Source organism: Diaphorina citri, unplaced genomic scaffold (genome assembly GCF_000475195.1).
Source record: "Diaphorina citri unplaced genomic scaffold, Diaci psyllid genome assembly version 1.1 scaffold2726, whole genome shotgun sequence".
Taxonomy (NCBI): Eukaryota; Metazoa; Arthropoda; class Insecta; order Hemiptera; family Psyllidae; genus Diaphorina; species Diaphorina citri.
In genome coordinates this window covers 3,291-24,145 of record NW_007380143.1, presented here as the reverse complement: position 1 = coordinate 24,145, position 20,855 = coordinate 3,291, and the positions used below count along the sequence as shown (strand labels likewise).

The 20,855-nt window shown below is 25.2% G+C and overlaps 8 protein-coding genes across 8 annotated transcripts; 1 reads left to right on the top strand and 7 right to left on the bottom strand.

Annotated features, from left to right (window-relative positions):
• Positions 1-634: 634 nt before the first annotated feature.
• LOC103519443 (dihydrolipoyl dehydrogenase-like) lies at positions 635-4,290 on the bottom strand. The gene has a single exon (XM_017448203.2). It carries the CDS (start codon positions 4,255-4,257, stop codon positions 2,815-2,817), a length of 1,443 nt encoding a protein of 480 aa, XP_017303692.1. The 5' UTR covers positions 4,258-4,290; the 3' UTR covers positions 635-2,814.
• Positions 3,579-5,528, bottom strand: LOC103519437 (dihydrolipoyllysine-residue succinyltransferase component of 2-oxoglutarate dehydrogenase complex-like). The gene has a single exon (XM_008484525.3). The coding sequence runs from the start codon at positions 5,493-5,495 to the stop codon at positions 4,296-4,298; it is 1,200 nt and encodes a 399-aa protein (XP_008482747.1). The 5' UTR covers positions 5,496-5,528; the 3' UTR covers positions 3,579-4,295.
• On the bottom strand, positions 5,431-8,351 carry LOC103519442 (2-oxoglutarate dehydrogenase E1 component-like). The gene has a single exon (XM_008484531.2). It carries the CDS (start codon positions 8,329-8,331, stop codon positions 5,530-5,532), a length of 2,802 nt encoding a protein of 933 aa, XP_008482753.2. The 5' UTR covers positions 8,332-8,351; the 3' UTR covers positions 5,431-5,529.
• A 128-nt stretch (positions 8,352-8,479) lies between these two features.
• LOC113471643 (succinate dehydrogenase iron-sulfur subunit-like) lies at positions 8,480-10,645 on the bottom strand. Its single transcript, XM_026830946.1, has one exon. It carries the CDS (start codon positions 10,618-10,620, stop codon positions 9,910-9,912), a length of 711 nt encoding a protein of 236 aa, XP_026686747.1. The 5' UTR covers positions 10,621-10,645; the 3' UTR covers positions 8,480-9,909.
• LOC103519441 (succinate dehydrogenase flavoprotein subunit-like) lies at positions 10,594-12,726 on the bottom strand. Its single transcript, XM_017448202.2, has one exon. The coding sequence runs from the start codon at positions 12,332-12,334 to the stop codon at positions 10,631-10,633; it is 1,704 nt and encodes a 567-aa protein (XP_017303691.1). The 5' UTR covers positions 12,335-12,726; the 3' UTR covers positions 10,594-10,630.
• A 118-nt stretch (positions 12,727-12,844) lies between these two features.
• Positions 12,845-14,299, top strand: LOC103519440 (malate dehydrogenase-like). The gene has a single exon (XM_008484528.3). It carries the CDS (start codon positions 13,310-13,312, stop codon positions 14,297-14,299), a length of 990 nt encoding a protein of 329 aa, XP_008482750.1. The 5' UTR covers positions 12,845-13,309.
• Positions 14,300-16,371: 2,072 nt separating this feature from the next.
• Positions 16,372-19,515, bottom strand: LOC108253722 (phenylalanine--tRNA ligase beta subunit-like). The gene has a single exon (XM_017448204.2). The coding sequence runs from the start codon at positions 19,482-19,484 to the stop codon at positions 17,055-17,057; it is 2,430 nt and encodes an 809-aa protein (XP_017303693.1). The 5' UTR covers positions 19,485-19,515; the 3' UTR covers positions 16,372-17,054.
• Positions 19,077-20,537, bottom strand: LOC113471642 (phenylalanine--tRNA ligase alpha subunit-like). Its single transcript, XM_026830944.1, has one exon. It carries the CDS (start codon positions 20,525-20,527, stop codon positions 19,511-19,513), a length of 1,017 nt encoding a protein of 338 aa, XP_026686745.1. The 5' UTR covers positions 20,528-20,537; the 3' UTR covers positions 19,077-19,510.
• Between the last annotated feature and the right edge of the window lie 318 nt (positions 20,538-20,855).

Below are 20,855 nucleotides of genomic sequence, written 5' to 3'. Positions count from 1 at the left end.
AATTAAAAATAAATTTTAGTTAATAATTTAATTGAATATAAATTTTAAAAATTAATTAATTATTAATTATAATATTTTACCCGATAATTGCCCGCAAGCCGCATTAATATCATTACCTCGTATTTTACGTATAGTAACAAAAATACCAGAATTCATTAAAATTTTTGCAAATATTTTTATACGAGAATTTTTAGAGCATATTAAATTAGAATTAGGAAAACAATTAAATGGGATAAGATTAATTTTACATGAAGTTAATATTTTATTTTTTCTCATGAGAGAAATTAATTCTATAGCATGAATATCTGTATCATTGATACCATGAAGCATACAATATTCAAAAGTTATCATATGACGCGGAGAGTAAGTAATATATCGATGACAGGCTAATATTAATTCTTTTAAAGGATATTTTTTACTTATAGGAACTAATTTATTTCTTAAATTATTATTTGATGCATGCAAGGATACCGCTAATTCTACTGGACATTCTTGCGCTAATTTATCAATCATTGGTATAATTCCACTAGTCGAAAGTATTACATGACGTCTTGATAAACCATAGGCGTGATCACTTAATATTAATTTCAATGCACCAATAGTAGATTTATAATTTAATAGTGGTTCCCCCATACCCATCATTACTATATTAGTAATTTGACGTTTTCCTTGAGAATTAATTTTAATATTTTTTTCTCTACGTAATTTAAATTCAGTAACCCATAATTGCCCAATAATTTCTCCAACTGTTAAGTTTCGAACAAATCCTTGTCTTCCAGTAGAACAAAATATACAATTTATTGCACAACCTACTTGTGTTGAAATACATAAAGTATTTCTATTTTTTTCTGGAATAAAAACAGTTTCTATTATATTTTTTTTCACATGAAAAATCCATTTACGAGTTCCATCAAATGAAATTTGATCACTCATTATATGAGGAGCTTTAATATATACAGAATTTTTTAATTTTTTACGTAAAGACATAGAAAGATCTGTCATTTTATTAAAATCAGATACACCAAATTTGTGAATCCATTTTTGCAATTGTTTAGCACGAAATGGCATTTCACCTAATTCTTTACAATAATTAACAAATTTTAAAGGACTTAAATCCAATAAATTAGTCATTTTCATAAAATTTATTTCATTTATTAAATTAATATAAGTTTAAAAGTTTAAATGTATTTTATAAATATTTTGAATAAATATTTGAAATGGAAAAAAAATATGAAATTTCAAATTTTGCGTTTTTAATAGAATCTGAACCATGTACTATGTTTTTATCAATTGATTCAGCAAAATCAGCGCGAATTGTTCCTTTAGCTGCTTTTATTGGGTCAGTATCACCTATTAAAATTCTATGTTTTTTAATTGCATCTTCCCCCTCTAATACTTGAATAAATACAGGACCGGAAATCATAAAGTTTACTAAATTTTTAAAAAAAGGACGATTTTTATGTATTGAATAAAATTTTTCAACATCATTTTTTGATAATTTCTTCATATAGGCAGCTATAATTTTTAAGCCTATTTTTTCATAACGATTATAAATTTCACCTACTATATTTTTTTCTAATGCATCTGGTTTAAGAATTGATAATGTTTGTTCGATTGTCATATAAATTTTTAAATTAATTATTATTAATATTATTAAGTAATTTATCAAAATTAACTTATTTTTAAATAAAATCAAATTTTTAATAGATATATATTTATTTTTTTAAAATTACATTTTCAATAAATTTTTATTTTTCAGAATAAAAATATTGCATTTCCATAATACGAGAAACTGTACGCTTAAACTCATTTAATAACGGGCCCTTCGTATATAATTTAACCGGCAACTTCAGCTAAAATAATTAATTTTATTTTATATTCATAAAATATATCAATTAACCAAGTAAAACGACGAGCTTCTAAAGACATATCAATAGACATACAAGGAACATTTGATAATATTATATTTTTAAAATTATTAACAATATATAAATAATCATTTTGTGAATATGTTCCTTTACATAATGTAAAAAAATCAAACCAAATTATATCTTTAGAACAACGCACTGTATATATCTTACGATTTCCAGTAACATAAATATATGAATTTTCTTTTGATTTTTTTTTTATTTTATTAAATAAATACAATAATTTATTGTTATTTAAAGTATTTATTGGTGCATAATAATGACTATTTTTTTTTGATAAAAATCTATAATCAGTATTACCGTTAATATTTACTATATCCATTTTTTCCTTTAATAGTTTAATTATTGGTAATATATGATTATTATGTAAATTATTTGAGTACAATAAATTAGGATCATAATTCGATGTCATAATAATATATACATTATTATAAAGTAATTTTTTAAAAAAATTAAAAAAAATTATAGCATTAGCTGTATCTGATATATGAAATTCATCTAAATAAATAAGCCAGTATTTTTTAGATACTTTTAATGCTATATTATCTAATGGATTTGATAAATTTTTTGATTTATGAAGTTCATAATGTATATTTTTTATCCATTCATAAAAATGAAAACGAATTTTTTTTTCAAATGGAATCATAGAATAAAAAAAATTCATTATATCTGATTTTCCTCTACCAACATCCCCCCATAAATATATTCCTTGAGGAACTTTTTTACGTAATATTATTTTTTTAAAAAAATTTTTATTATATTTTATCCATTTTTCATATATCAGTTGTAAATAATTAATTACTTTAATCTGCGAAGAATCAAAATAATATTTTTTTTTAATTAAATAATTTATGTAATATTCTTTAAAATTCATTAACAATATAAATTAATAATTAATAGAACGATTTTCAATTGACATAGCGGCTTCTTTCATTGCTTCTGATAATGATGGATGAACATGACATATACGTGCAATATCTTCAGATGACGCACGAAATTCTATTGCTATAACTGCTTCCGCAATTAATTCAGATGCCATTGGACCGATAATATGAATACCTAAAATTTCATCTGACTTCATATCAGATAGTATCTTAACCATACCAGATGTTTCACCTAAAATACGCGCGCGACTATTAGCTAAAAATGGAAATATACCAACATTATAAGAAATATTATGTTTTTTTAAATATTGTTCAGTTTTACCAACGGAAGCAATTTCAGGAAAAGTATAAATAACAAAAGGTAAAGCATTAAAATTAATAGAATGTTTTTGACCGGAAATATGCTCAGCAACCATAATTCCTTCTTCTTCTGCTTTATGAGCAAGCATTGGCCCCCTTACAACATCACCAATTGCATAAATATTAGGTATATTAGTTTCACAATTATCATTAACTATTATGAAATTATTTTCATTTACCTTTAAACCAATTTTATCAATATTTAAATTATTTGTATTCGGAATTCTACCTATAGCAATAAGTAATTTATCAAAAATTGATGTAATTATTTCTGTTTTTACATTAGTTGATTTATTAGAATAATTAATCAAAACATTTTCTTTGTTAATTTTAATATCATGTATTTTAGTATTAAGAATTATATTCAATCCTTGTTTATTTAATAAATGAAATGCTTTTTTTGCAATTTCTTCATCCACTGTATTTAAAAAATTAGATGACATCTCTAAAATTGTAACTTCAGAACCCAATCTTCTCCAAATACTTCCAATTTCAAGACCAATTACACCAGCACCAATAATACAAAGTTTTTTTGGAACATTAATCATTTCTAAAGCACCTTTGTTAGATAAAATTAAATTTTCATCAAATTTTACGCCCGGAAAAGATCTTGCTTTAGAACCTGTTGCTATAATTATATATTTAGCGGTAATAGTTTCTTTGGTTTTATTAATAATTTGAATTTCATGAAAATTATTCTGTATTTTTCCAGTAAAAATTGCGTGACCATGAAAAAATTTTATTTTATTTTTTTTGAATAAAAATAATATTCCTGAATTATTTTTTTTGATTATATTATTTTTTCTTTCTAACATTTTTTGTAAATTTAATGTTACATTTTGTGTATTAATACCATATTCAAAAAACGAATTTTTTACATTTTCAAATGAATGAGATGTTTGTAATAAAGCTTTAGATGGAATACAGCCTACATTCGTACATGTTCCGCCTAATGCAAAATTTTCTTCATTATCTTTCCATTCATCAATACAAGCTGTTTTAAATCCTAATTGTGCTAAACGAATTGACGCGACATATCCTCCAGGACCAGCTCCAATAACTATAACATCAAAATTTTTATTCATAATAAAACTCTTTAATTTAAAATTTATTTAAAATTATTTTATAAATCTAATAATAAACAATATGGATCTTCTAGATTTTTTTTAATTACCATAAGACTAAGTACTGCTTCACGACCATCTATTATTCTATGATCATATGATAATGCAAAATAATTAATTGGGCGAATTACAACATTATTATTTTCAACAATAACACGTTTTTTTATTGCATGAACACCTAAAATAGCTGACTGAGGAGGATTAATAATTGGAGTTGAAAGCATAGAACCAAATACACCTCCATTTGATATTGTAAACGTACCCCCACTCATTTCTTCTGGTAAAAGTTTATTATCTTGTGCTTTATTAATAAATTCGTTAATTTTTTTTTCAATATCAGCAATTGACATTGTATCTGCATTACGTAATATTGGAACAACCAATCCTCTAGATGAACTAATAGCAATTCCTATATCATAATATTTATGATAAATAATATTATTACCATCTACTGAAGCATTAATAATTGGATATTGTTTTAAAGCAGAAACAACTGCTTTTACAAAAAAAGACATAAAACCTAATTTTACATTATGTTCTTTTTCAAATTTATCTTTATATTTTAAACGCAAATCAATTATTGATTGCATATTAATTTCATTAAATGTAGTTAAAATTGCACTATTAGCTTGTGATTGCAATAAACGTTCCGCAATACACAAACGCAATCTACTCATAGGAACGCACTCTTCTAACCGAGAATTATTTTTTATAGAAATACTATCTAAATATGGTTTATATTTTTCTTGTTTTTCTTCATTTATATTTTTTATTGATGATAAAACTTTAAGAACATCTTCTTTAATTATACGACCATCTTTACCTGTTCCATTATTAATTTTAGAAATTTCTAAATTATTATCTGAAAGAATTTTTTTAGCAGAGGGCATTACAATAGTATTAAGATTTTTTATATCCTTTTTATTTTTTATTTCTGTTTTAGAACTTAATTTAGAAATATCAGTATCAATTAGCGCAATTACTTGATTAGAAGTAACAATAGATCCATCAGTAATAATAATTTTATTAATTATACCGTCTTGTGGAGCTGGTAATTCTAATATTACTTTATCTGTTTCAATATCAATTAAATTCTCATTACGAACAACTAATTCTCCTTCTTTTTTATGCCAATTTAATAGTGTTGCTTCTGATATAGATTCTGATAACTTTGGAATTTTTACTTCAATAAGTGCCATAAATTTTCTCCATAATATCGAAAATATTTTAATTTTATTTTAAAAAAGCATTATTTAATAAAGTTATTTGTTCTTTGCAATGTTTACTATAATAGCCAGAAGCTGGTGAAGCACTACAAGAACGACCCACATATATTAATTTTTGAGTTGAATTTAAATATTTTAAAATATTTTCTTTTATTTGCGGCCATGCACCTTGATTTTTTGGTTCATCTTGGGCCCATATTAATTTCTCAAAATATCTAAATTTTTTTAAAATTTTTAAAAAATCTTCATTAGGAAATGGATAAAGTTGCTCAATACGAATAATTACAACATCATTTTTATTTTTCTTTTTTCGAAAATTAAATAAATCATAATAAATTTTACCAGAACAAGCAATAATTCTTTTTATTTTTTTAGGATCAATTATATCATCTATTTCATTAATAATTTTATTAAATTTACCGGTTGCTAAATCCATTAAAGTTGAAGATGCTTCCTTTTTACGTAATAAAGATTTAGGAGTTATAATGATTAATGGTTTCCGAATTGGACGAATTATTTGATAACGTAATAAATGAAAAATTTGAGAAGCAGAAGTTGGTTGTACTATTTGAATATTATTATTTGCACATAATTGCAAAAAACGTTCTAAACGAGCAGAAGAATGTTCTGGTCCTTGTCCTTCATAACCATGAGGTAACATAAGAGTCAAGCCAGATATTCTACCCCATTTCTCTTCACTAGAACTGATAAATTGATCAATAATTACTTGTGCACCATTAGCAAAATCTCCAAACTGTGCTTCCCAAATTGTTAATGTATTTGGAGAAGCAGTTGAAAAACCATATTCAAATCCTAATATAGCTTCCTCGGAAAGAATTGAATTAATTATATGAAATTTTGCTTGATTCTTACTAACATTATGTAAGGGTATATAGGTTGATATATCAGTTTCTTTTTCTGAATATTGATAATCCTGATTATAAAGTATAGCATGACGATGAGAAAAGGTACCTCTACCAGAATCTTGTCCAGATAAACGAACTCCATAACCAGATATAACTAATGATGCATACGCTAAATGTTCTGCCATACCCCAATCTACATTCAATTTACCGCATCCCATTTCAACTCGATCTTTTAAAATTTTTTTAACTAACTTATGTAGTTTAAAACCTTTAGGTATATTAGTTATTTTTTTTGATAAAAATTTTAATTTTTCTAAAGATATTGAAGTATTACAATTATCAATATATCCATTTTTTAAAAATGGAGCCCATTCTGATTTAGATTTATCATAAATAAAATTTGATGGTATAGAATTAACAATAGATTTACCTGAATTTATCATATCATTAAATTCTTTTATCATATTCTCACTTTCATTTTTTGTTAAAATTTTTTGTATCTTCAATTTATTGGAATATAATTCACGAATCCCGGGATGTTTAAAAATTTTTTTATACATTAAAGGTTGCGTTAATGATGGAGTATCTTGTTCATTATGCCCTAATTTACGAAAACAAATAATATTTATAATACAATCTTTTTTAAATTTCATTCGATACTCTACAGCAATTTTAGTTACTAATATTACAGATTCTGGATCGTCTCCATTAACATGAAAAACTGGTGCTTCAATTATTTTTCCTATATCTGTGCAATATAAAGTAGAACGTAAATCATTTGGACTAGTTGTAAAACCAATTTGGTTATTAATTATAATATGTATAGTTCCTCCAGTATTATAACTATCTATTTTAGAAAAATTTAAAGTTTCCATTACTACACCTTGACCAGAAAAAGCAGCATCACCATGTACTAAAACTGGTAAAACTTGTGTACCAAATTTATCATCTCTCCTTTCCATTCTTGCTTTAGCGGACCCCTCAACAACAGGATTAATAATTTCTAGATGAGAAGGATTAAACGCTAAAGATAAATGAATTACCCCTCCTGGGGTATTAATATTAGAAGAAAATCCTTGATGATATTTTACATCACCAGAAAGTAAATTTTCGCTATTTTTATCTTCAAATTCATCAAATAATTCCTTTGGTTTTTTTCCTAAAATATTTACAAGAACATTTAATCTCCCACGATGAGCCATACCTATAACAATTTCACGAATACCTCTTTTACCAGAATGTTGAATAATCTCATTTAATGATAAAATGAAACTTTCACTACCCTCTAAAGAAAATCGTTTTTGCCCTACATAACGATTATGTAAATAATGTTCAAATTCTTCTGCTGCAGTAAGAAGAAAAAGAATATTTTTTTTTTTTTCTTTTGAAAAATTTGGAGTTGCTTGAGTGGACTCTAATTGTTCTTGGATCCATTCAACTTCTTCTAAATTATTAATATACATAAACTCAGATCCAATATTACTAGTATAAGTATTTTTAAGAAATTTTAATAAATTTCTTAATGTTGTTTTTTTAACTCCAAAAAAAATATTATTAACATTAATAACAGAATCCATATCGGATTCATTAAAATCATAAAATTTTATATTTAATTTATATTCTAAATTTATTGTTTTTATTTTTTGTTTTAATGGATCTAAATTAGCAAAATACACGCCTAATCTACGGTAATTATCTATTAAAGATATTAATTTAAATTTTTTATTATTTTCTAAAATATTTATCTTTTCTTTATTTAAATTTTTAAAATTTATTGGTGTATTTCTATATTTCATAGATTGCATTAAATCAAAACATATTTTCCAATCTTCTGATACAGAATTTGGATTTTTTAAATAAGACTTATATAAATATTCTATATATAAAAAATTTTCACTATAAAAATAAGAATATAAATTGTATTTCTCGTACTGATGTGTCATTTTTACTTACCTATTTTATATTTTTACGAGATGAATTAAGTTATGTAATTTTTTTTATAAAAAATAATTTCTAAAAATTGACCCAGTAAACTACCCAGTATTTACTGGGTATACCCAGTATTTACTGGTACATAATTAAAAATTTTTATTTACAGTTTATACTTCTTTTTTTAGATCCAACAAATAATTGTCTAGGACGACCAATTTTTTTATTTGGATCAGATATCATTTCATTCCATTGCGCAACCCAACCTGCGGAACGTGCCATAGCAAAAATACAAGTAAACATAGATACTGGAATTCCAAGTGCCTGCTGTATGATTCCGGAATAAAAATCAACATTTGGATATAATTTACGAGATACAAAATAATCATCTTCTAATGCTATTTTTTCCAATTTTGTAGCCAATTTAAATAATGATTTATTTAATAAATCAAGTTCGTTAAGAACTTTATAACAAATATTACGTATAATTTTAGCTCTAGGATCATAATTTTTATAAATTCTATGACCAAATCCCATTAATTTTATATTAGATGATTTATTTTTAATTTTTTTTATAAATTTAGAAATATTTTCAGTTTTATCAATTTTTTTAAGCATATTTAGTACGGCTTCATTTGCACCCCCATGTAAAGGTCCCCAAAGACAAGCGATTCCAGCAGCAATACAAGAAAATGGATTAGCACCAGAAGAACCAACAAGTCGAACAGTAGATGTAGACGCATTTTGTTCGTGATCAGCATGTAGAATTAAAATTCTATCTAGTGCTTTTGTGATAATTTTATTAGTTTTGTATTTTTTATGTAAATTTGAAAACATCATATATATAAAATTATCACAATATTTTAGATTATTAGAAGGATAAATAAATGGTTGACCTAAATTAAATTTATAAATCATAGCTATTAAAGTTGGTAATTTAGCAATGATTCTAATTGCAGATATTTCACGATAATAAGGATCATGAATATATAAAGAATCTTCATAAAAAGTGGGTAACGCGCTAACTAAACTAGTTAATATAGCCATTGGATGAGCATTTCGAGAAAAACCATTCAAAAATGCAAATATTTTTTTATCAACCATAGTATGTTCTGCTATAGCTTGTATAAATTTATCGTTTTGCATCTTATTTGGTAATTCACCATATAACAATAAATAACAAATTTCCATAAAATTGCATTTAGTTGCAAGCTGCTCAATTGGATATCCTCTATATAATAATTCACCAATATTACCATCAATATATGTAATTGCAGAATTACATGACGCAGTTGACATAAAACCTGGGTCATAAGTAAATTTTCCAGATATTTTGTAAAAATTTTGTATATCAATTACATCAGGACCAATAGTTCCTTTATAAATTGGAAATTTTAATGATGGAGTGCCATCTGAAAACGATAAAGTAACTTTACTATCAGAAATAGGCATATTTTCCTTTTTAAATAAATAAAATATATATAATTATTAATAAAAACCATATAAAGATATTTATTTTTAAAATAATTATAAAATTTAAATTGTTATTAATTTAATTTTTTTAATTATTTTATACTAATGATTATTTATTGTTATATAATTCTATAAATCATCAATTCTTTAATTTTATTAATAGAACGATTTGGATTTAATCCTTTTGGGCACGTATCCACACAATTCATTATAGAACGACAACGAAATAAACGATATGGATCTTCTAAATTATCTAAACGAAAATTAGTAGCTTCATCACGACTATCAGAAATAAAACGATAAGCCTGTAATAATCCAGCTGGCCCAACAAATCTATCAGAGTTCCACCAAAATGAGGGACATGCTGTCGAACAACACCCGCATAATATACACTCATATAAACCATCAAGAATTTTACGTTGACTAGGAGATTGCAAACGTTCTTTTTCTGGAGGATTATTATTTGTAATTAGAAATGGTTTAATTGAATTAAATTGTTTAAAAAATAATGTCATATCAACAACTAAATCACGAATTACAGGTAATCCCGGTAATGGACGTATTATAATTGGCTGTTTTAATTCGTTTAAGTTTGTAATACAAGCTAATCCATTTTTTCCATTAATATTCATTGCATCTGAACCGCAAACACCCTCTCTACAAGAACGACGTAATGTTAATGAATCATCAATATCATATTTAATACGATGTAACGCATCTAATAACATTTTATCATTTGATGATAAATTAACTAAAAACTTTTGCATATAAGGTTTTATATCATGATCTGGATTATATCGATAAATTTTAAATTTAATTATGCGTTTCATATTATTTTTATTAAAAAGTACGTTTTTTAGGATGAACAGTTTTAACTGTTAATGGTTTTAAATTAACTGGTTTAAATTCAATTCTATTTCCATTTGAATACCAAATTGAATGTTTTAACCAATTAATATCATCTCGATTTTTAAAGTCATTATGCGCGTGAGCGCCTCTAGATTCTTTACGAGAAATAGCGGAAGAAATAGTTGCTTTAGCTGTTTCAATTAAATTATCTAATTCTAGCGCTTCAATTCTTGCAGTATTGAAAATTTTAGATTTATCTTTAAAAGAAATATATTTACGTCGTTCGTCTAAAATCATAATTTTTTTATAACCATTTTTCATTAATTTATCTGTTCGAAATACGCCGCAATAATTTTGCATAGTTTTACGAATATCATTAGCTACACTCTGAACACTTTCAGATCCTTTATTATTTTCTAATTTTGATAATCGGTCAATAATAATATCAATAGAATTAATAGGAAGTTTTTTATTATGAATTTTTTTAAGTTCTAAACTAAGAATATGATTACCAGCAGAACGACCAAATACCAATAAATCTAATAATGAATTAGTTCCAAGTCTATTAGCTCCATGTACGGATACGCAAGCACATTCACCAATTGCATATAAACCATTAACAATTTTATTATTATCATTATTAGGTATTATAACTTGTCCATAAATATTCGTTGGAATACCGCCCATTTGATAATGAATAGTTGGTATAACTGGAATAGGTTCTTTTAATGCATTTACATTTGCAAATTTATTTCCAATCTCTAAAATCGATGGTAAACGATTTATAATTGTTTCAGAATTAATGTGTCTCAAATCTAACATTACATGGTCTTTATTTGGTCCGCAACCACGTCCTTCTTTAATTTCTTGATCCATTGCTCGAGATACAAAATCACGAGGAGCGAGATCTTTTAAAATCGGAGCATAACGCTCCATAAAACGTTCACCATTAGAATTAATTAAAATTCCACCTTCACCTCGAACGCCCTCTGTAATTAAAACTCCAGCACCCGCAACTCCAGTCGGATGAAATTGCCAAAATTCCATATCTTCTAAAGGTAAACCCGCTCGCGCTGCCATACCAAGTCCATCACCAGTATTTATAAAAGCATTAGTAGAAGCAGCCCAAATACGCCCTCCTCCTCCTGTGGCTAAAATTGTTATTTTAGATTCCAATATCATTATATTGCCAGTTTCCATTTCTAACGCAACAACTCCTAAAATATCACCCTCGGAATCACTAATTAAATCAATAGCCATCCATTCGATAAAAAAATTAGTTTTAGCATGTAAATTACGTTGATATAGTGTATGCAAAAGCGCATGACCGGTACGATCAGCTACAGCACAAGCGCGAGCTATAGGTTTTTCTCCAAAATTAGATGAATGCCCACCAAATGGCCTCTGATAAATTGTACCATTTTTATTTCGATCAAATGGCATCCCAAAATGTTCTAATTCATACACAACTTTTGGCGCTTCTTTGCACATAAATTCAATAGCGTCTTGATCTCCGAGATAATCAGATCCTTTAATAGTATCAAACATATGCCAATGCCAATTATCTTTTGACATATTACCCAACGAAGCACTAATCCCTCCTTGAGCAGCAACTGTATGCGAACGAGTAGGAAAAACTTTAGATAAAATTGCAACATTTAAACCCTCTTGCGCTAACTGAAGTGAAGCCCGCATACCTGACCCACCTGCTCCAATAATTAATACATCGAAACGATAATTAGCAATAATAGATTTATTAAAAATCACTTATATTCTCCATAATATCTGTATTGCCCAATTAGTACAATTAATTAACCATATAATGCTAAAAGTATATAATATTAATCTAATAATAACTGATTTTACGTAATCCATAAATATATCACGCATACCAACCCATGCATGATAAAATAAACAAATTAAAGCAGAAAAACTAATAATTTTAAACCATTTATACTTAAATAAATTAGACCAATTTTCGTAACTAAAATCATTAGTAGTTAGCACAAAAAATAACAGAATTATTGTATAAATTATCATTATAACCGCAGTTATACGTTGAAATAACCAATCACGTACACCATAATGAGCATTAAAAACTTTATCTTTTAATTTAATATTGATATCGTTATTCATTATTATATTACTCCAAAAAATTTTAGTGTTATAATTAATATTAAAGATAAGTTTATTATCAATATAAAAATAGCTGATTTATTTGAGATATTTTTATCTAAACCAATATTTAAATCCATAATTAAATGACGGATACCAGAAAAAAAATGATTTAAATACAACCATATTAATGATAAAATCAAAATTTTAATAAAAAAATTAGATGTAAATTTTCGAAAAATTTCATATGAATTTTTTGAACTTAAACTTTGATCTAATAAATATAAAATAAAAGGTAATAAAAAAAATATTAATGATCCACTAATACGATGCATTATTGATACAACTCCACTAGGTGGTAAACGATAATTAATAATTTGAAATATATTTATATTTTTATATTTTTTTTGATCTTTAAGTTTATTTATTTTATTCATTGTTAGAATCCTTCTAAAATATTTATTTTTAACTGATTTCATATGAACATAATTAATTATATTAATAATTTTATAAAATTAATAATATTTAAAAATTTTCAATTTTGGAGTTTTAGATATGCTTAAAAAACCAGTACGAATTTCTATTACAGGTGCAGCAGGTCAAATTGGTTATAACATTATATTTCGTATTGCTAATGGAGATCTTTTAGGTAAAGATCAGCCAATAATTTTACAATTACTTGAGGCATCAAATAAAAAATCACAAAAAGCAATTAAAGGTGTGATCATGGAAATTGAAGATTGTATTTTTCCATTATTAGTAGATGTTAGTGTGCATGAAAATCCAATAACAGCTTTTAAAGATGCAAATATTGCTATATTAATTGGTTCTTTTCCTAGAAAAAGTAATATGGAACGTTCCGAGTTATTAGCTATTAATTCTTCTATTTTTATTGAACAAGGAAAAGCATTAAATTCTGTTGCTTCACGCGATGTTAAGGTTTTAGTTGTTGGAAATCCTGTCAATACCAATACATATATTACAATGAAATCAGCTCCAGATTTATCCTATAAAAATTTTACAGCCATGTTGCGTCTTGATCATAATAGAGCAATAGCAAAATTAGCATCTAAACTAAATGAACCAGTCTCATCTATTAAAAAAGTATTTGTTTGGGGTAATCATTCTTTATCTATGTATCCTGACTATCGTTATGCAACAGTTAATGGGGTACTTATTAGAGATATGATTAACAATAATTCCTTCTGGAATAAAAATGTTTTTTTACCGGCTATTAGCAGACGAGGAGAAGAAATTATCTCTATTAGAGGAGCTTCATCAGCTGCATCAGCTGCATCAGCAGCTATAGATCATATAAAAGATTGGATTTTTGGAACAGAGAATTGGGTTACAATGGGAATTCCTTCAGATGGTTCTTATAATGTACCCAAAGATATAATATTTGGTTTTCCAGTAAAAATTAAAAATAGTAAATACAAAATTATTCAAAATTTAGAAATTGATAAATTTTCTCGAAAGAAAATTAATCTTTCTATTGAAGAATTAAAAAATGAAATTTTAAGCATTAGTCATCTTATACGTTAATTTTTTAAAATTATTTTATCAATGTTAATAGAAAGCTATTATGTTTCATAAAAAAACTATCCTAAAAGAATTTCAAATTTCTGAGAATAAAAAGGGTAAATTTTATTCATTACCAGATTTAGAAAAAAAATTTAATATTAATATTTCTCGTTTACCTGTATCGATTAGAATTATATTAGAATCAATAATACGTAATTATGATTGTAAAAAAATTACTGAAGAATATATTTATGAATTAATGAATTGGAAACCTAAAGATTTAAGAATAAAAGAATTACCATTAATAGTTACACGTATTTTATTGCAAGATTTTACAGGTATACCACTTTTAACAGATTTAGCTGCTATGCGTAGTATAGCTAAAAAAATAAATAAAAATCCTAAAAAAATTGAACCATTAGTTCCTGTAGATTTAATAGTTGATCATTCTATTCAAGTTGATTTTTTTAGAGAAAAAAAATCTCTAGATTTAAATATGCAATTAGAATTTAAACGAAATAAGGAGCGATATCAATTTATAAAGTGGGGTATGCAAGCTTTTAATAAGTTTAATGTAATACCACCTGGATTTGGTATTGTTCATCAAATTAATTTAGAGTATTTATCTCGTGGAATATTAAATAAAGATAATATTTATTATCCAGATATAATAGTAGGCACTGATTCTCATACTACTATGATTAATAGTATAGGCGTAATTGGTTGGGGAGTTGGGGGTATTGAAGCAGAAGCTGGTATGCTAGGTCAACCAATTTATTTTTTAATACCAGATGTAATAGGGGTTAATTTAATAGGTAAATTAAATAAAGGAGTGACAGCAACAGATCTTGTACTTACAATAACTAAATTACTGAGAAAAAAAAATGTAGTTGGGAAATTTGTAGAATTCTTTGGGGATGGAGTAAAATCTTTATTATTACCTGATAGAGCAACTATTAGTAATATGGCTCCAGAGTATGGCGCTACAATTGGATTTTTTCCTGTAGATAAAATAACTGTTAATTATTTTTATAATACAGGTCGTAATAATTTAGAAATTAAGGCATTTGAAAGTTATTTTAAATCTCAAAAATTATTTGGTATCCCAAAGATAGGAGAAATAGATTATACAGATATTATCACATTAAATCTCGATAATGTTTCACCATCATTATCTGGACCAAATCGCCCCCAAGATCTTATTAAATTAAATAATGTTAAAAAAAAATTTACTGAATTATTAATTAAACCAACCTTTAAAAATGGCTTTAATAAAGATATTAATGAATTAAATAAAATATATATTACTAAAAATGGAATTAAAATTAAAAATGGAGATATATTAATTGCTGCAATTACTTCATGCACAAATACATCAAATCCTAATTTAATGTTATCTGCTGGGTTATTAGCCAAAAAAGCAGTAAAATTTGGTTTAGAAATTTCACCAAAAATAAAAACATCATTTACACCAGGATCTAGAGTAGTTACTGAATATTTAAATAATTCTGGTTTACTTTTATATTTAGAAAAATTAGGTTTTAATATTGTTGCTTATGGTTGTGCTACTTGTATTGGGAATTCTGGAAAAATTAAATCTCAAATAGAAGAAATTATTATCAATAATAACATAATAACATCATCTATATTATCAGGAAATCGAAATTTTGAATCACGAATTCATCCAAGTATTTATGCAAATTTTTTAGCTTCTCCTCCATTAGTAATAGCTTATGCTATTGCTGGAAATATATTAGTTGATCTTACAATAGAACCATTAGGAATAGATAAAAATGGTAAAAAAATTTATTTAAATGATATTTGGCCATCTACTGAGGAAATTAATTCTTTAGAAAAATTTACATTAAATAAAAATTTATTTTACTTTAATTATAAGAATATTAAAAATAATCCTGGAAAATTATGGAGCAATATTAGCGATACTGTAATTGATAATATTTATAATTGGCCAATTTCAACATATATTTCTCAACCTCCATTTTTCAATAATTTTAAATTAAAGTTTGAATATTTTCCAAAAAACATTAAAGGAGCAAGAGCATTATGTATATTAGGAGATTCTATAACTACCGATCATATTTCTCCAGCGGGATTAATTGAGGAATCTAGTCCAGCAGGAAAATGGTTAATTAATAATGGTGTTTTAAAAGATGAATTTAATTCTTATGGGTCTCGTCGTGGAAATCACGAAGTTATGATTCGAGGTACTTTTTCTAATAAACGTATAAAAAATTTAATAACAATTTTGGGTAAAAATAATACACAAATAGAAGGTGGATTTACATATTATCAACCTAGTGGTGAAAAAATGTCAATTTATAATGCTGCTATGAAATATATTTCTAATAATATTTCTACTATCATATTTGCTGGCAAAGAATATGGAACAGGATCATCACGTGATTGGGCGGCTAAAGGCACGAAATTATTAGGAGTAAAAATGGTAATTGCTCGCTCCTTTGAACGTATTCATCGCGCAAATTTAATAGGAATGGGTATATTACCATTACAGTTTTTAAATAATGATAGTATACAATCTTTAAATATCACAGGTAATGAATACTTTGACTTAAAAGGAATTTCAAAAAAAATTAAACCATTAGAAAAAATAGATTTTATTATTTATAGAAAAAATGGGAAAAAAATAAAAAAAATAAAATTATTATTACGTATCGACACTCCAATGGAAATTAAATATTATCAAAATGATGGTATTTTACCATTTGTATTACGTGAATTATTAAATTCATAAAAATTAATTTCGTAATTTTGCATTAAAATTTTTACAAACAGAATTAATTAACGCATTAATTGCATTATTTATAATATTATTTTTTAAAGTTTTTTTAGGATCTTGTAATATACACCTAAAAGCAAAACTTTTTTCATTGTCTTTTAGTTTTTTTCCACAATATTTATCAAATAATGAAATAGATTGTATTATAAAGCAATTTGAATTATTATTTTTTTCAAAAAACATAGTATCCATTACGTCCTGTAAATTAATATTCTTATTAAAAATAAATACTATGTCACGAACAACATTAGGAAATTTAGATATTTGAATATAATTTGGTATTTGACGTTTTTGTAATTCTAAAGCATCCACCTCAAAAAATATTGGCGCTAATGGTAAATCATACTTTTGCTGTAATATTGGATGAATTTCTCCTATAAAACCAATATTTTTTGTTTTTTTAAATATAAGAGCTGATCGATTTGGGTGTAAAATAGAATTATTAATTTTTAAAAAATTTAATTTTATAGGAAAAAATAAATTTTCCAAATCATTTTTTAAATCAAAATAATCAATATTACGATTTTCCTCCCCCCACTGAGGTTCTAATAGTGGGCCATAAGCAATAACTGCTATTTTTTTTAATTCTTTATAACCTGATACAGTAAATGGACTATCTTTAATGAATTTATCATGTAAATAAACATTAGCAATTTCAAATAAACGAATGCGCTCTAATTTTCTTTTTAAGTTATAACATATATTATTAACCAAACTACCAATAAGAGTTGATCGCATTGTATTAAATTTCTTAGAAATTGGATTCAATAATTCAATTGGGTAATTATTAATATTTTGAGAAAAATCTTTTTCTAAAGAATCTTCAATAAAACTATAATTTATAACCTCTTGATAGTCCGCAAAAGCCAGTTGATGTCTAATAGAAAATAACGATTGATATCCTTCTTTTATTGGGGAAATTTTAGAAACAGTAATAGGTAACGATATAGGAATATTTTCAAATCCATAAATTCTTATAATCTCTTCAATAATATCTTCTTCAATTTCAAGATCAAATCTATGCGCAGGTGGAATAACTAAAAAAATATTATTTTTTTGAATAAAATGAAATTTTAAGCGTATAAAAATATTAGAAATTTCTTGATTTGTTAATTTAATACCTAAAATTTTAATAACACGCTCTGATCGAACTTTAATTTCTTTTCTAACTGGTATATTTATAATTTGATCATCTATTTGAGATATTTTTGATGATGATGTCCCACAAATTTCAATAATTAAATTAGTAACACGCTCTAAGCATTTTATAGTTTTACTAAAATCAATACCTCGTTCAAAACGATATGATGATTCAGTAACAAGATTATAGTGATTAGATTTTCCACGAATTGAATTAGGCCACCAAAACGCAACTCCTAAATATATATCTTTTGTATTTAAAGTTACAGACGCATCAAATCCATTGATAATACCAGATAATGATATTATCTTAAAATTATCAGAAATAATTCCAATATTTTTATCAATCTTAATGATTAAATCATTAGATATTTTAATAGTTTCTCCGATATTTCCCCATCTTATATTTAATTCACCGGAAATTTTAGATAAATCAAATATATTAATAGGAATTCCTAATTCTAACATTACATAATTTGTAATATCATGTAATACGGAAACAAGTTTTTGCCCGCTATCTTCAAGTCGTATTTTCATCCATTTAGGAGTTAATGCTTTAGGATTTATTCCACGAATAATTCTTCCAGAAAAACGACCACATAAATCTATTGCTGATATTTTAACCGGCAAAATTTCTTTATAATTTGGTAAAGTAATTTTAGTATTTAATAACTTTAATGGAGTATTACTTAATATAGATATTTCGCGCGCTATTCCAAGTAAAGATAAACAATCACCTCTATTGGGGGTTAATTTAATAACAAATTTTAAATTATTAAATTTATAATAATCATAAAAATTTTTTCCAATAGGCGCATCTTCTGGTAATTCAAATAAATATTTATTTTTATTATTTATTTTTAAATCATATTCAGAACATAATAATCCATATGATTTTATCTTATATTTTTTTTCTATATTAATTATAAAAGATTTTTTTTTATTAATACATAATAATGACGATCCAATTATAGCGCATGGAACCTTTAATCCAACACGGATATTAGGTATATTACAAACAATATCTAAAATATTTTTATAAGTATCAACCTTACAAATATTAAAATTATCTATATCAGGATGTTTAATAATATTTATTATTTTACCAATTATTATTTTAGAAAAAATTGGTATGTTTGTTTCTATTTTTTCTGTTTCTAATCCAGACATTGTTAATAAATTTGCTAGATCATTAGAAGACAATTTTGGATTAATTATTGTACGTAACCAATTTTCTGGAATTTGCATTGTTAAAATTTTTATTTAATGTAAAATTAAGTAAATTGTTTTAAAAAATTAATATTGCCCTTATAAAATAAACGTAAATCATCTATACCATAACGTAACATAGTTAATCTTTCTAACCCTGATCCAAAAGCAAATCCAATATATTTCTCAGGATCTAAATTCATATTACACAAAACCTTTGGGTTTACTTGTCCCGCACCAGAAATTTCTAACCAATTACCTTTTAATGGACCATCTTGAAAAACAATATCAATTTCTGCAGATGGTTCTGTAAAAGGAAAATAAGAAGGTCTAAAACGAATTTGTATGTTATCTGATTCAAAAAAAACACGTATAAAATTTAAATAAACACCTTTTAAATCTGAAAAACTAATATTTTTATCAATCCACAATCCTTCAATTTGATGAAACATTGGAGAATGAGTTGAATCACTATCAATACGATATACACGACCAGAAGTAATTACTTTAATTGGCGGTTTATTAATTTTAGAATAACGAATTTGCATAGGACTAGTATGTGTACGTAATAATGGTTTATTATTACTAACGTATCTGTTTTTAATATAAAAAGTATCGTGCATTGAACGAGCTGGATGATTTTTTGGGCTATTTAATGCAGTAAAATTATTAAAATCTGTTTCAATTTCAGGTCCATCTGTTATATCAAAACCAATAGAATAGAAAATTTTTTCAATACGTTCTAAGGTACGCATAATTGGATGTAACCCGCCTTTATTTTTACCTCTTCCCGGTAATGTTATATCAATTTTATTAGTTTTTAACGATACTTTTAATTGTTTTTTTTTTAAAATATCACGATGAATATTAAGTTCTTTTTTAATGTTTATTTTTATAGAATTAATAATTTCACCATATCTTTTTCGTTCATTTATAGAAATATTTTTAATATTTTTTATATATTGAGTTAATTTACCGTTTTTACCAAGATAATAAGATTTTGCATTTTCTAAAGAAGAAATACTTACTGCGGTAGAAAAATCAATTTTAGCTTGTATGAGAAGTTTTTTTAATTCATTCATATCAATAAATAATAAATTATTAATTTAGAAAGCTTTATTAGTTAAATTTTCCTTTATTTGATTAACAATAGAAGAAAAAACTAATTTATCTGTAATAGCTATACTAGCTAATAATTTACGATCTAACTGAATAGAAGATTTTTTTAAACCATTCATAAATGTATTATAAGTCATCTTATGTTCTCGAACCGCAGCATTGATACGAGAAATCCATAATGATCTAAATACACGTTTTTTATTACGTCGATCACGATAAGCATATTGCATAGCATGCATGACCGCTTGTTTAGCAACACGATATACAGAATTTCTACGACCAAAATAACCT